This window comes from Castor canadensis, chromosome 1 (assembly GCF_047511655.1).
Source record: "Castor canadensis chromosome 1, mCasCan1.hap1v2, whole genome shotgun sequence".
Lineage (NCBI taxonomy): Eukaryota > Metazoa > Chordata > Mammalia > Rodentia > Castoridae > Castor > Castor canadensis.
Genome location: NC_133386.1, coordinates 186,367,403 through 186,383,909, shown reverse-complemented (window position 1 = coordinate 186,383,909; position 16,507 = coordinate 186,367,403). Strand labels below are relative to the sequence as shown.

General features: G+C 35.1%; 1 protein-coding gene across 1 annotated transcript; it reads left to right on the top strand.

Moving 5' to 3' along the window:
• Positions 1–12,717: 12,717 nt before the first annotated feature.
• Positions 12,718–13,662, top strand: LOC109701632 (olfactory receptor 10AG1-like). Its single transcript, XM_020187161.2, has one exon. It carries the CDS (start codon positions 12,718–12,720, stop codon positions 13,660–13,662), a length of 945 nt encoding a protein of 314 aa, XP_020042750.2.
• The last annotated feature ends 2,845 nt before the right edge of the window (positions 13,663–16,507 follow it).

Sequence of the window (16,507 nt, the reverse complement as noted above, 5' to 3'; positions counted from 1 at the left end):
AAAGAGATCAGGTAGAGATGAATCAATTCGAGTTGTAATACACTTGTGCATGGAAGCAGTGCTAGGAATCTCTGCATAGCTAGCCTTATCTTAACGCTTTGTCTTTCTTATTATTGCTTATGTCTTCTCTTCAACAAAATTGCAGATAAGGACAGAACAGGTTCTGCCTGGAAGCTAAGGGCTGAGGGTAAGGAGAGTGGGTGGGAAGCAGGGGGGAGAAATGGCCCAAACAATGTGTGTACATATGAATATATGAATAAAGAATTTAAAAGATCTTATGCACAACATTCTGACTGCAGTTAATAACAAAGTATTGTATATTTGAAAATTGCTAAGACTCAATTTTAAGTGTTCTCATCATCAATATGACAAGTATGAAGATAATACATATGTCAGTTACCTCAATTTAGTCATCTCACAGTATGTATTTACTTCATAGCATCATATTACACATGCTGACTGCACAAATTTTATATCTCAATTTAAACAATGAAAAAAGTAAATCTAACATTTGGAAAGATAGAATGTTGGTGCTTGCAACAACCAAAATTTTAATTTGAGTGAGCAGTGTTCCTAAGAGAAAAGTTGACTTTCCTAAAAGCACACAGGTTATCAGTTTTGGATGGATACTCTATTTACAGGACTCCACCACCCAAAGTCAATGGCATGTCCTTGTCAAAATACAAGGGTAAGGTATCATGCTGTTTATTTTAGCTTTTGTTGTCTATTCCTTGGTGTCATAACCTCTTTCCCCAAAAAGAAGATTGACAAGTGCCTCTATCCCTGTTTTAGGAGATTTACAGTTTCATGTCTTACATTTATGTTTTAATATATTTCTAGTTCATTTTTGTGTGACGTGAATTATATTCTTTTTACATATGGATGTACTGTTTTCACAGCACATTCATTAAGGATATTTCCCATTGTGCATTTCTCTCTTTTTCTTAAAGATTAAATGCATGGATTTATTTCTGAGCCCTTACTCCATGAGTCTTGTTTTATGTCAGTGATATTGTATTTTAATCACTACAGTTTGTAATATACATTGAAATCAGGAAGTATGATAGCTACCTCAGTTTAGTTCTATCTCAGGTTGCTTTGATTATTTGTATCTTTGGTGGCTCTAAGCAAATTTTGAGATTTCTTTTATATTTCTTTAATAATGTCATTATAACAGCATGGATAAACCTGGAAAGCATTAGGCTAAGAATAACAAACAAACACAGATAAATTCTATGCATTTTCCTTTAAGTATATAATGTAAAAATGTTGAATACATATAAATACAGGACAGACTTGTTATCAGGGAATGAACGATGTGGAAGTATGGAGATATTGGTCAATGGATATAAAATTTAAGTTACAGATGAATTATGGTTAATAATTTTTGTAATATATATTACAAATGTGGTAGGAAGTGGTTCTTAAATTAAAAAACAAAGAATGGTTAAAATGATTATATATGTTAACTTTTATGAAACTATCTGAGAGTATATGACAAAGATATTAAACTGTACTTAACAGAATTCTGAATTATGATAACATTACTCTGGCTTAAACTGCTTCTATATGGAAACTGGAATTATTTATTTTCCCAGAAGCCCAAATTTCAAATAAGACTTTCACTGTTTTTCCACTTTGTAATAAAATAACTGCAATTTGTTGCATGTATTTTCTTTCCACCAAGGAAATGTACATATAAACTTGAAAATTATGTATTTTCAGATGTGAAGAATGTATGTTGAGGAATTATTAACAAACTTTCCCAAGTTTACAGAGCTGTCATATAATGGAATCAAAACTGGAACTCAGGTGATGCTTGAATTATTTAGTTCTGTATATGCCACACATTTCTTTCCTCAGCTGGTCTTGTTCACATGTCTGTGGTTAACTCTTAGCTCGGATGTGGCATGAAACATATAGAATGGATCATGTTAATGGCAGCATAAATCACAAAGTGAACACAACAGTTATCTCATTATCCAGCAAGTCAGCTCTGTCTTATTTAAAAGGTGGTAGGAGGATTCCAAAAAGTGAGAAGAGAAGCATTAAAATCCTCTTGAGACCCAAGTTTGGAATCCACAAGGGGCTGCCTGTGCTGTGACCTATTCATAAAAATGGAGCATGAAGGCACGCTATACCCAAGGGGTGGGAAAAACACAATGCACTCTTGAATCACACAGTCAGTAAAAAACTGTGTCCATAGGCGACTTTGAAAACCCATACTCAAATAAATTGGAAAATATAGAAGAAATGGGCACATTTCTACACACATATGATCATTCAACATTAAACCAACAAGATATTAATCACCTAAACAGATCTATAACCAACAATGAAATTGAAACAGCAAAAAAGAATGTGCCAAAATAGAAAACTCCAAGACCTGACAGAGTCACTGCTGAATTCTACCAGACCCTTAAAGAAGAACTAATAACAAGACTCCTCAAACTTTTCCATGAAATAACCTCTGTGGGAACAAGAAGCAATGCTGAAGGTATCACAATACTCAACTTCAAACTATAGTACAAAGCCACACCATTAAAAACAGGTAGTATTGGCACAAAAATAGACACCCCCAGAGACCAATGGAACAAAATAGAAAATCCAGACTAACTCTACACAATTACATCCACCTGATTTTTGACAAAGATGCCCAGAACATATGATAGAGAAAAGACAGACTCTTCAACAAATGTTGCTGAGAAAACTGTATATCTGCCTGTACAAGACTAAAACTAGATCCATGCCTTTCACCATGTACAGATATCATTTCAAGATTGATCAAAGACATTAATATAAGGTAAGAAGCTTTGAAATCAGTGCAAAAAGGAATAGGGAATACACTGCAACATACAGGCATAGGCAATGACTTTCCTAAATAGAACTCCAATGGATCAGTAACTAAGGGAAAGGATCGACCACTGGCACTACATAAAACTAAAAAGCTTCTGCACAGCAAATGGTCCCCAGACTAAAGAGACAGGCATAGAATGGGAGAAAATCTTTGCCACTTACACACCTGACAGGGGATTAATAACCAAAATTTATACTGAGCTAAAAAAACTGAACTTCCAAAAAATCAATGATGCTATGAAGCAATGGACAAATGAACTAAACAGAGATTTTTCCAAGGAAAATGTACAAATGGACAAAAAGCATATGAGGAAATGCTCAACATCTCTGACCATAAATGAAAGGAAACTCAAAACCATACTAAAATTCCACCTCACTCCTGTCAGAATTGCTTTCTTCAAGAATGCAAACAACAATAAATGTTTGCAAGGATGTGGGGGAAAAGGAACCCTCATACTGGTTATTGGAAACGTAAGTTAATGTAATCACTATGGAAAACATTATGGAGGGTCCTCAAAAAACTAAAAGCAAAACTGCCATATGATCCAGCAATACCACATCTAAGGATGTACCCAAATGAATATAAATCAGGATACAATAAAGACAGCTGACAACCATGTTTATTGCAGCATTATTCACATACCTAGCTATGCAAACAACCCAGATGTCTTACAAATGATGAACGGATGATGAGTGGATTAAGAAAATGTGTGTGTTTGTGTGTGTGTGTGTGTGTGTGTGTGTGAACATATAATGGAATTTCATTTAACCATAAAGGAGAACAAAATTTTATTGTTCACATGTAAATGAATGGAGAACATCATTTTAAGTAAAGTTAGCCAGGTTTAGAAAGACAAAGGTCAGATATTTAAATGTCTAAGAATACCTATGTGGAAAGCTTTAAATAATAAAAATTTCAAGAAATAAATATTTTTATGAAACTCTTTGAAATGCGTACGTTAGTTCACATCATAATGAAAATAAATATACACAGAACATGCAATTAACCTATTCAAATCAAAGTTAGAAATAAGTGCAATTAGGGTTTGCATCCAAAACAATTCCAGCTTTAAATTCATGGTTTTCCCCTACAATAAGACCACTTCAGACAAGTGTAACATTGAATAGTATCTACTCATCTGTGACTATGTTGCTTTACAGGCACATTTGACTCAAGTTTCTATGCAGATAATTTCACAATTAAATCCACTCCTGTTTCTAAGTTCATTATTCAATTTTGATGTTATGAGAAAGATAGACACTTTCTTCTGACCAATGTTACAATTTTATCTAACATGGCATACTAGTTAAAAGTATGTTGTCAACTTTCTCCATTATTTACCATAATAAATGATAAAATTTATTGAACATTTTATAAATCCCAGGCACATGACTGAAGGTTTTAAAAGTGTAATGTGAGCCAGGTGCCTTGACTCACACCAGTAATTCTAGCTACTCCAGAGGCTGAGATTGGGAAGATAAAAACTCCAGGCCAGCCCTGGCAAATAGTTTGTGAGACCTTATCTCCAAAAATAACCAGAGCAAATGGACTAGAGGTTTGGCTCGAGTAGTTGAATGCCTGCTTTGCAAGCACAAAGTCCCTAGTTCAAGCCCCTGTACCAATCCCCTGCAAATGTGTAATCTCAGTGAACCTTCAAAATGATCTTTTGATACAAGTACAACTGTCATACCTATTTTACAAACTAGTTATCTGTGCCAAAGGAATGGGCATATTTACTTGTTTAAGGTCTTGCAGTTTGAAGCTATAATGATTCAAAATCAGTTCTCTTACTGCCCATCATTTGTCCCCAAACCTGCATGTCTGTCTAAAATTAGTATCTTCTAGATTCTTTGAAAACCACTGAAGATTTTGTTTTGGAGAAACCAAAAGAAAAAAAATTAAACAAATAATTGTAGTAAGTTTTCTTTAAATTATTATATTGATAAGTGAGAAACAGGCCAGAGCACAGATCAGTCTAAAAATATTCTGTACATTATGATAACGTGACATACAAAGGAACTTCTAATTCTGGAGTCTGGGCTGTGCAGTCCCTAGATACAAATGCCAGCTTGCTCCCTAGCAAAAGGACACATTTAATATACAAACCAACCAATCAAAATCCCATATCCTCAATGTTAGAAATATCAAGGTGCTGCCACGATAACAAATCAGACACGTGCTCAGAAGTTGATGGGCAAGGCAACATTTACTTCTGCAGAAGGGTGTGCCTCCAACTGGAGTCAAGCAAGCAAGCACACCAGACAGAAGGACCACCTCAGTTTTTTTCCTAAAGAGGACTTCCCCATGCTCCAACAGAGGGAGCTCATGTTCACAGTCTTCACAATTGACTAAGGTTGAAGTTTAGCAGAGAATAAGAGCAGACATGATTGGAGAGCATGGAGACAAAACTTAATTTGGTTGGGGTATGCAAACACAAAGGGATAATCTATGAGGCACAGAATTCTAGAATTCTGGCAAAACTGAGGCCTGAAATGTCTGTTGACCTAAAATGGCAGCACCAAGTATATAATTAACCCATGGGTCAAGGGGACCTTGAAGCAGAGATTCCTTTGCACAATGTTTATCTTAAAACTAGCAGTTTGAGTTTAGGGCATCCTATGATGAACAATTCTCTGTGGAAGGCAGATAATTTAGAGTTAGGTGACATGCCACAGATCATATAAGCATTGAAGAAATTAGCTAATATCCATACAATGACCCACATTCCACAGTGCAGTACCAGACAGGATGGAGGCAATGTTAAAACCCATTACCCTTTGACGGAAAATACCCAATTTATTTCACTCTCACACCAATAATCTATTTTAAATTTTACCTATACAAAGTCAGTATTTCCCCTACCTATATCACCCAATACCAGTTATTTTTCAGTTAGGATCTTAGAGTCTTTGCCCCATGCTGACCTGGACCATATATTCCTATTTACACCTACTGTGAAACTGGGAAGACAGGTGTGTACCACCTTACTGAGCTTTTTTGTTGAGATGGAGTTGTGGTAACATTTTTGCCTCAGATAGCCTTGAACACTAATCCTTCCTTAGTATCTGTGACTATAGGCATGGGTCACAGTGCTGAGCAAGAATGGTAATTTATTTAATTGTGATACTGTAATAAGCAGTTCCTCTCCCCATCCTCAGGCTAACTTGAGAGTTAATGGGATGTGGCTAGACTACAGTGGCTCATGCTGTAATGCTAGTTACTTTCAAGGTGGAGAAGGATCACAGTTCCAGGACAACCCAAGAAAATAGTTCAAAAGACCCAAATCTCCAAAATAGCCTGATCAAAATAGACTAGCAGTTGTGACTCTAATGGTAGAGCACCAGCTTAGTAAATGTGTTCTTTAGAGTTCAAACCCCAGTCCCATTCCCCATTACCACCAAAAACAAGTTGATGGGTTGAGCTGTTTGCAAGATAGGAAAGGAGCTTAAGTTAGAAAGATTCTTTCCAGGCCCACCATGCCTTCAGTTGTGTCAAACCTTATGGCTCTGTGCAGTTACCCACACAGCTTCCATTATAAACAGCACTCCTTGCATTTGTTCAAATTGTTTCTTATTCTTAGAATGCTATTATATGCTACTCAACCTGATTTGTTCTTACTTACGCTATACAATTTAAGTGAAATGTTTAACCAGAACATTTGTTGTTCCTGAGAATTTTGCATAAAACAAAGTTAATCACTTTCCCAACATTGTACCAAGTGAAAGAAAGATGCAGGGTACTCTGTAAAAAGCACTGTGAATAGCTATTGAACTTAGGATTCCTTCCACCATTTTCCCATTTTCAAATCTTGTAAGTACAATATTTACAATTTTAATGGCTTACAAATTGCCAGGACCAAACATGAGCATTTTATGGATATTATCTAATTTATACATCAGTTAACTTGTGTTCAAACTGCTTTTGCTGAAAAGAACTGACTCCTTCCTGGGCCCATGAATTAACTATAAACAGAAGAAGACTGGCAACCCTGCCATTCCCTTTTCAATTATTTTGTGATCACCTTGGATTCCAGAAAGGAAAGACAGAAAATATCATTATGACAAGGGACTGAAACTTTCTGTAAGGAAAAATGGAGACCTGCAGAACAGACCATCCTTCCAAACGAGGACAATTATCCATAATGATGAGGCTGTACCCTAGAACAGGAGCAATCATCTCATGGGAACCAGACTGCTCCCCTTATGCGATGACAGCAGTAATACCTTCTCTGGAACCCTTCTCATAACCCCTGCACTGAGACAGTGGTCAATCAAAATACACCAGTGACTGGGGCTGTCTGACTATGCATACCTTTTGTCCCCTGTCCTTACCTAAACCTGTAGTTCATGTCTATATCCTAGAAGATGGGCTGAGTGTTTATTCTGTCTCTTGGCATGTCCAGAACCATGTAATAGATCTTCTTTCTCTGCCTTTACCATGCCTCCTTATTTAGCATTTAGGGGCAGTGGCCTGATCTGGCACATGGAATCTCAGAAGTTTTGGGTCCAAAACTCCTGTTTCAAAATCAGAGTGACAAATGCAGTCTAGTTTACTATGTCATTTTATGATCAAGAGAAAATGGAAACATCGGTGCCACCTTGACAGACTTGCTGCCTCCTTCCTGTGACAGACAGGTCTTAAAATGTGTTTGAGATTTCACTTCTGTCCTTCTCAGCTTCCATGTAACAATGCTGAAGTCAGGAAAAGTGTATGGTACAACCTGTGAGTGAACCACTGGGATAGGCATGGCAGTCTCTGTCCTGTGGCAAGTCACTGTCTACTCTCCAGTGTCTCTGATTCAGCATAATTATTCCAACTGTGCATGGAACTGCTAAGAGACAACTTGTCTATGACACTGTGACATAATAGCATCTCCACTACAGTAGACTCCAAGGGATCCTGAACTTCATCACTTGCAGCTCTCTGCTGTGGTCTAAGAGCAATCTTGTCTATACAGGAAACTGCATGGGTTCAAACCAGGTCAGCTTTGCAATACTGCTGCCATGTAAATAGCATTGTGAAATAGTCCTGAAGCTGCTTCTGACACTATCAGCTGTAGTGTGGAGTAATTCTGGCAACTTAACTCCTTGTAGCAAATGTACCAGTGTAAATTCTAAGGGCAGGTTTGCCAACCTCTCTTCCACAAAAGGGAGTTCTCAGTCTCAGTCACAGTTATCTCTCTCAGCTTTGTACTTATGGCAGTTCTTCAATCCCACTTTGGATCCCAGAAAAAGGCACATCTACTGTGCCCCTATGAACTACAGGCTGACTTCTTTGTCAACTTGGTTTTTGGTTTTTTTTGATAGTACTGAACTAGGGCCTTGTACTTGCTAGGGAGACACTTTACCACTTCAGTATAATCCCAGCCCTTTTGCTTTAGTTATTTTCCTAATATGGTCTCACATTTAGGTCCAGATCAGTCTCCTTCAATTTACTCATCCCATGCTACTGGGATAGTAGGTACCATCCACTATGCCTAGATTTTACTATTTGACATGTGGTCTCATGAACATTTTGCCCAGGCTCACATCAAACTGTGATCCTTCTGATCTCTGCCTCCAGTAGCTGGGGTTAGAGGCACACAGCACAGCATCTGTCTCTCATCTCATCATCTTGGTCTTACTTGCATCCTGAAAGAGAGGTATAAACTGGCAATAGCCCTTCTCAACTGAAGTCTAGGGCAGGCCTGCTCACCTAGCAACACACAGAGAAAAATACCATCTGTGATTGTATTTTAAACTTTCATATCTATTATTTGTAACCATTATTCTTATTGTTAAAAGATCTCTTTTTGTTGATATTTTAACAGATGTTTTCACAAGTTTGTCTGAATTGACTGTGAAAACTATTTTCCCCTATAAAGTACAACCGCTGATGATCCTACTAGATATTTTAGTCCAGTTTTTTTTTAATCAGTTAGCCTGAATATCTAAAAAATCACCCCTTGACAATAAAGTCACTTGTCAGACAAATGTTGTTTAATTCTTCTGATCAAGTTACAGTTTTAAAATTTACCATTTATAGCAAATGTGACTTAGAGACTACTATCACACATCAATGTGTTTACATTATTTCAGACAGGAAACTTCAGGTTGGGTCCCTTCTGACAGAGCAATATAGCATGAATTAACATTCCTTCAAAATGCAAGGCATGATGCTTTTCTATTCACTATTATTTTAACATAAATAAATCTATTCTGATACCTAAAGTCAGACCATTTTCATGCACTGTATTTTGTGAGCTTTTTGCTTCCATGGACATTAATGATTTGCATTCTCTTATTTTATAATCATTACAGTTGAGGGGCTACCATTAATTTGAACTGGTTCTTGACTGTGCACTAGATATAGTCAATCTGTGGATTTTTAAATTTTGATCATTAAGGGCCATTAATAACAGCTTGGAATCTAATCACAGCAGCTCAGCTAGTCATTACATTTTCTATCCTATCTTCCAGCTTAGGAAGACTTTGTGACTAAATTTTACCTGAGAATTTGTTTGGAAATTCTGTGTGTCCTTTTCACTCTTGACACAAAAGAAGTAGCTGACAGCTCCTCTCCATTACTCTGCACCCTAATGCATATGTTGGAAATGAAAAGGCCTGTCTGGCAGTACAAATGTGAAAATGAAACACCCAAACTGAAGATCACAGAAGCACCTGAACAGCCATGAAAAAGTGATATCTCAATTTGAAATGATGAAAATAAAATTCTAGTTTAAGAAGAATATCTCAATTTATATCAAAAATAGTAATTATAATCTAATGTTTTCAATGCTCGTATTTCTTACTGTTCAAAAAAGGAAGATAGTCTAAGTATTTACAGAAGAAATAGTGTGGCAAGACCACTTTTTGGTTGTTGAACCAAACTCTGAATGGCAGGCAGAATGGTTTAGCTTAATTAGAAGGTTACATGGAATAGGAGGTGATCCCCAGGGAAAAGAATAGTTAGTACTTAAAGAGCATTATTGGTTCTGACAATAGAATATATTTAAGCGGTAGTAAGCATCTGTTTCAAATAAGGTAAATTGCCTAATCTTAAAAATTCTTAATTCATCTTTCTGACTTTTTAATGCATCTATTAAAGGTAAGAATTATATTTAACCTCCATCCAAACACTACTTTTGTCTAATAAAAATTTACTTAATAAATATCCATATGATTAGCATCAGCAAATAATAAATCTTTACAGAAAAATCTTAAAACACTCTTAGTTTTTAAAAAACTTGAAAGTACCAGATTAGACTTTGTACTTTTCTGGATTTAATACTTGTAAGTTTACATGAGAGCAAAATACAGTGAAAATGCATTGTTGTGGTCTTAAATAATATCTTGATAATATATTTATTAGCTGCTGATTTGTGGCATTCTTACAAAAATAATTACAGCAATTTTTGGTGGACATATCTACTTTTCTTTTTCTCTTTCTTTATATTTGACCTTGATACATAAAAATTATGTAGTTATAAATAGGATACTCTGTACATTTTTTGATACATGTACTCATTGTGCAATGCTACAATCAAGGGAAATTCTCCTCCCCAATCATTTATCAGTTGTGGTGAATGTGTTCAAAGTCCTTTCTTGTTTTTATTATTTGAATAACAGTAAAACGTAATTTCCTGTAGTCATCCTACTAGGCAATGACAGACCAGAATGTCTTACTTTTAATTAGTAGAACTTGCACCTATTATCCATCCTCACATTATCCTTCTCTGACCTCCATTATTTCCATCCTCTGTTCACCTCCACACCCCTCTCACACCTGTGACATTCATAGGTAGTAGGTGGACATAAGAGGTAGCCACAAAAGGAAGATGGGAAGAAATCATTTTAATTCAACTTCCCAACTCCACTAACTTCTATTTATGATCAGGTAGCCAGAGCCCAGAGGCTATCACACGATACTATAAAGTTAGCCACTATCCTCAAGTTTAATTCATTCTTTATCCAACAGTAATACACACGTTACACATCAGACCTAAGAGCTGGAAAAAGCAAAGGTAAGGGATTTCAAATAAAAATACTCTATCAATTAGAGTGGTAATTAGTAGTTTACTCAATGTCTCTCTTAAAACAATGATCCAAACCCAAAGATAAGAGTTTCTTAATAAATATTCTAACCTTAAAACCTGACCCTGTTCTCACTCTAGGGACAATTGGCTTTCAGTCTGTTGAAAGTGTAATAGTTGCCTAATATTCTTTACTGTTGCTTTTACTCAATCTTTGCATCATGTTTGAATTATTCTTTCAGATGTATTAACCAAGGTAATTTTCAAGCCCATCTTTTTCTACTTAAAACATCATGCATTTAAAAATGCATCATACTAGCATATTTGCAATTTCTAAAACTAAATCTCAATCAAGAGAATTTTATACACTTTGAAGATGATATTTAAAGTAATTTATTATTATGTCTAGAACATTTCAGTCTACAAAAACAATATATTTAATATTCCTTTTCCCAGTCACAGCAAATCCTTAGAATGCCCACATTTTCTACTCACAGTAGCAAACTTGACAGTCGTGTCTATTTGTTTTGCAGCTTGTGTTTTGATCTCTGGCCAGACTTACCAGAGATTGTCTAGTTTTATTGTTCAGGATTATCTCTTCTTTAAGATAAATCAATCCCTTTTGGCTTTCAAATTATTGACCACATGAAGTGGATGTGATCTACCTCACATCATAAGCAATGAGATAAGATCCACCTCTGCAAGAGTGAAAATTGCAATATTTTCTATGCACACCTATGAACATGCACACAGATACACAGGTTAAGACATATTTAGTATGAAACTGTAAGTGGGTACTGCATTGTGACTCAGGACTGCTTATAACTTTGGGACTATTCCAGTGAAAAAACCAATTCAATGTGTTAATAATATATCCAAATTTTCTGAACAATATGCTATGTGTTGCATATAAAATGTAGAGACTATCAAAAGAAACAATCTAGGGCTAGAGATAAGGAAAAATACAGTAGGAAAAGACAATCACACTTCTATTACATGCATGAGCAAAAAAAAATCTCAATGGAAACAACTGAGTGGAAATGAGTTCAGGGAAAATGGAGCAATTCATGAAGAAGTAACAATTTAGGAAAATCACAGAGACAATGTGTGGATGATGCTGCTTTCATATAATAAACATGTAATTCAAATGCACACATTCTAGTTAGAATTGTTTTCTGAGATTTTTTTAGACATAAAGTCTTAGAGTTACTTTTCTCCCCACTATAAAATGTAAAGAAAATTTATGCCCATGGATTTTATAAGTATTACATTGAAATCAAAATACAATTTTAAATTGAATAATATTTCATAATACTTAGTTGCTTAATTTTATTTGTTAATAAAATTATCTCGTCATGCATAGAATCAAAACTGAAAAAGACATTGTAAATTACAACAAAATCATAGCTTAAATATTAACTGCATTCATCTAAAAAATTAAGTTGGCATGAAGCATGAAATAAATTTTGAATTTATAGTAATAAAAGTATTTTGGAAGTGAGGAGAAATGCATGAAATCTTAAATAAATGAATATTACTATATTGAAAGTGGATTCAGATGTTGAGATTTGGCCATTCAAATAAATACCAAAATTTAAAATACATGGTTCATCATCACACACATGCAAATATTATAATTCTTAGAAAGATAACAATGACTAAAATTTTTCACATTCATATTAATAAAGAAAATTACACTTAATTATAATTATGGAGCACCTAGAAATTTTTTGTTTTCATAGAGAATCAGAAAAAAGAGCAAAATGTTCCATTCTTAGATTGTAGATAGTAAAACAAATACTGAGGAGTGTGAGATGAATGGTACTTCTGGTAAAACCATTCCCAGGGAATGAAACATGAAGAGATAAATGCAGAAGACAATGATTCCACAGTGAAGCAGTTTGACCTGCTGGGATTCTCTGACCTTCCAAACCTCCGAGGGTTCCTGTCTGGTATGTTCTCTATCATTTACATCATCATCCTATTTGGAAACACCCTCATAATCATAATAACAAGACTTGATCCTGCACTACAGAAACCCATGTATTTTTTCTTGGCAAATTTTTCTTCCCTGGAAATTTGTTATGTGTCAGTCACTGTCCCCAGGATTCTGGTCAACATGTGGACTCAGAATAGACGCATGACTCTGCTGAACTGTGCCACCCAGTTATGCTTTTTCCTCATACTGGCAACCACTGAAAGTTTCCTCCTGGCTGTGATGGCCTATGACCTCTACGTGGCCGTCTGTAACCCTCTGCACTATGCTCTCGTCATGAACCCAACAAAGTGTATTCAACTGGCTGCTGGCTCCTGGCTCAGTGGAATCCCAGTCCAGATAGGGCAAACCTGTCAAATATTCTCTCTGCATTTTTGTAATTCTAACCAAATTGATCATTTTTTCTGTGACATACCCCCTATTATTAAGCTAGCCTGTGGGGACACTTCTGTGCATGAGCTGTCTGTCTTTGTGGTATCTATGTTGTTTGCTGGATTACCTTTTATACTGATACTTGCTTCTTACAGCAAAATCATTTCCACCATTCTGAGGTTGCCCACAGCCACAGGACAGTGTAAGGCATTCTCCACGTGTTCTTCTCACCTGCTGGTTGTGATTTTATTTTATGGATCAGCAACTATTACCTACTTAAGACCAAAATCAAGTCATTCTGCAGGAACTGACAGATTGCTGTCTCTTTTCTACACAATTGTGACTCCCATGTTCAATCCAATGATATATAGTCTTAGGAACAAGGATGTGATTGCAGGGCTGAGAAGATTATTACTTAAAACATAGTGACATGTTTACATGGAATTTTTTAATTTGGTATATATACAATGATCAGAGAAGATTTCAAGTTACTACATTTCATTTTGACATGGTAATCAATTCTAAATTATCATGTATCTTTTTATATTTAAATATTGGCCTGAAATTTGCTCTGTTTGGCTAGGCAAATTCAACTAACCACAATTATGTATACTTATGAATAAAATTTCTGCAGTTTGCCTGTAAATAGATGGGTAGAATTCAAAATGTTTTGCCTTTTGATTTAAATTTAATTGAAACTTTGCAATCTAAATTTAGTAAATATATTTGATGACATTCTTCTTTGATTTTATAATACATAGAATAGAAATTGCCAATACTGGTTAACTAATAAATATTTGTTGAACAAACATTGGGTGACAAAGGAATGGCAAAATCTAATGATTTTTTTCTCTTTGGTAAGCATTGGATTATGTTTATTTCACTGTGCACTGTGTAGAATGTTTACATAATAGTATCCAAAAAGATTTAAGTGTGCATGTAACTCTCTTCGTAGTAACTTCTTATGATAGCTTATGGCAAATAGTACACTCCTACATTGCTCAAATTTATTTTTTGTATAGATTTTTTTCCATTTTTGCTAGTATAGTTTAAATGATTTTACTCCTAAATATTTCCTCTCTTTGTAAACTCTAATTAAAGCAGCTACTTGGATAAATAGTCATATTTATAAAAGAATATGTGGACCAAATGCAACGATGATTTAAGCTATTTTTGGACTGCCTGAATTCCACACAGTTGCAGTGAATTAGCTTATCTAATCTTTCATACTTTTACTTTTTCTAAAGTGTTTAAGATTACAATTTGTGAATTAGCATTATCAAGGAAATTGAGGATCAATCAAAAGAACCATAAATGACTGTCCATCCATCCAACATTATGCTATCAAATCAGTATCTCATCCTAAGGAATATGCTTTGGTTCATCTAGAAATTATTCCATATTGTAGCTTTAGGTAAGATTTTAAAATACTGTCTGAGACAATGTTATCTGGTATTCTGTGCACACTTACATTTCTCCTTTGCCAATGGTTTTCATTCATCTGCCATTCCACTGCATAATATGTCATATTTCTTTATATATATTTATGCATTATATTCATGAGCACATATACAAATCATTTGTTATTTAATGTTCTATATGTTTCAAGAATTTGGATATGGTGTGTGAAAAAGACCACACTAATGATAACTTTAAAAATAAGCAGTTTGTCTATGGTGGAAAAGTTTTTGTCTTTTATTATCTGAAATTTAGTAAAGCATGAATAACAATTGCATGGGTATAGTGGTGTCCTCCGAGGAATTCAGATAACTGAATTAGTCTTCCTTTAAATAAAGTACTAAATAGTTATGCATATTTTAACTACTTTTTTCCATAACATTTACATTTAGTAGATTGGTGATATGTTCTCCTTATTAATGCACAAGGTTATACGGTGAAATGTCCACTTAGGATGAAAAACAGGAATAATTTAAAAAGTCACGTTAGTGAAAAAATTAGATATAATCTGTTTTGGATATAGTTCCAAGAGGAATCTCTAGGTCTATGTCTTTTATACTTAAATTCATGAGGATAATCATACAATTTTTTTTTTACCTAAAATAATAGCAATCTTTTATTGTTTTTACATTTATTCATATGTGTATACATTGTTTGGGCCACCTCTCCCCTTGTCCCCCCACCCCCTCACTTACAGACAAAACCTGTCCTGCCCTCTTGTTCTCCAATTCTGTAGAAGAGACAAAAAGAAATACTAGCATTTTTGCTAGTTTGATATAAAAACAGCTATTCAGAAAGATTCCTAGTGTTGCTTCCATGCACATGTGAATTATAACCCACATTGTTTCATCTCTACCAGACCTCTTCACTACTTCCTGTCACCTTCCTATAGTGCCTCTGCCAGTTTAAGATTACTATATTCACTCTTCTACAGTGAGCACATCAACCACATTCAAGTTTTAGGTTTCTTCCCTTTCCTTATTCTTCCCATACATGTTGTCCCCTTAGTGTGTGACCCATGTCCAATAATATTACTAGGAAAGAAACATTGTACAATGTCAATTGCCTGTCCAAGGAAACTTACTAATTCACACTGGGAGATTATTTGCCATTTCATAAATATTATGCTTTGGATCTGATTTGTCATCCAAAGAATCATGGACTAAAGGCTTGGACACCAAAATGTTATATTATTGGTGCAACCTTCCTGAGGTGACACCTGGTAGAAAGAAACCAGACAAGTTGAACAGCCTGTAATGCTACATACACCCAACACTGTGATGTTCTCTCACCACTCTCATAAAAGCAGCAGAGATAGCTGACTCTGAATTGGAACCATTGAAAGTGTGAGTCAAAATAAGTATTTCCCCCTTTTAAGATATTTATTTCAAATATTTTGTCACAACAATGAAAAGTTGGTTCACACACTAAGGCAATGAATATAACTACAAATGTGTGCAACTCTCCTGGTAAGATATTCTTTGAAGTTAATATTTTAAACTCATCCGTTAACATGAACACAGAATTTGTTTTACTGAAGTGACTTATCCAGCAACACACAGGTTGCTATCTAATGTCATAAGGAACATCAGTGAATAATTTCTCACTTACGGATCCATCATACGAAGACCATAAATATCAATCATCACATTTCATTGGTACATTGCAACAGGCAAGGGTCCCCAAAGATGCCCAGCTCCTCCTAATCCCTAAAAGCTCTACATAGGCCATTTTATATGACAAAGAGATTTTGTTATATGAGTAAAGTTTTAAATCTTAAAGTAGACTATTCAGGAAGGTCTATTCTTATCAG

Coding starts and splice junctions, on each gene's coding strand:
- LOC109701632 (XM_020187161.2), top strand. CDS start 12,718: ATGAAACATGAAGAGATAAATGCAGAAGACAATGATTCCACAGTGAAG.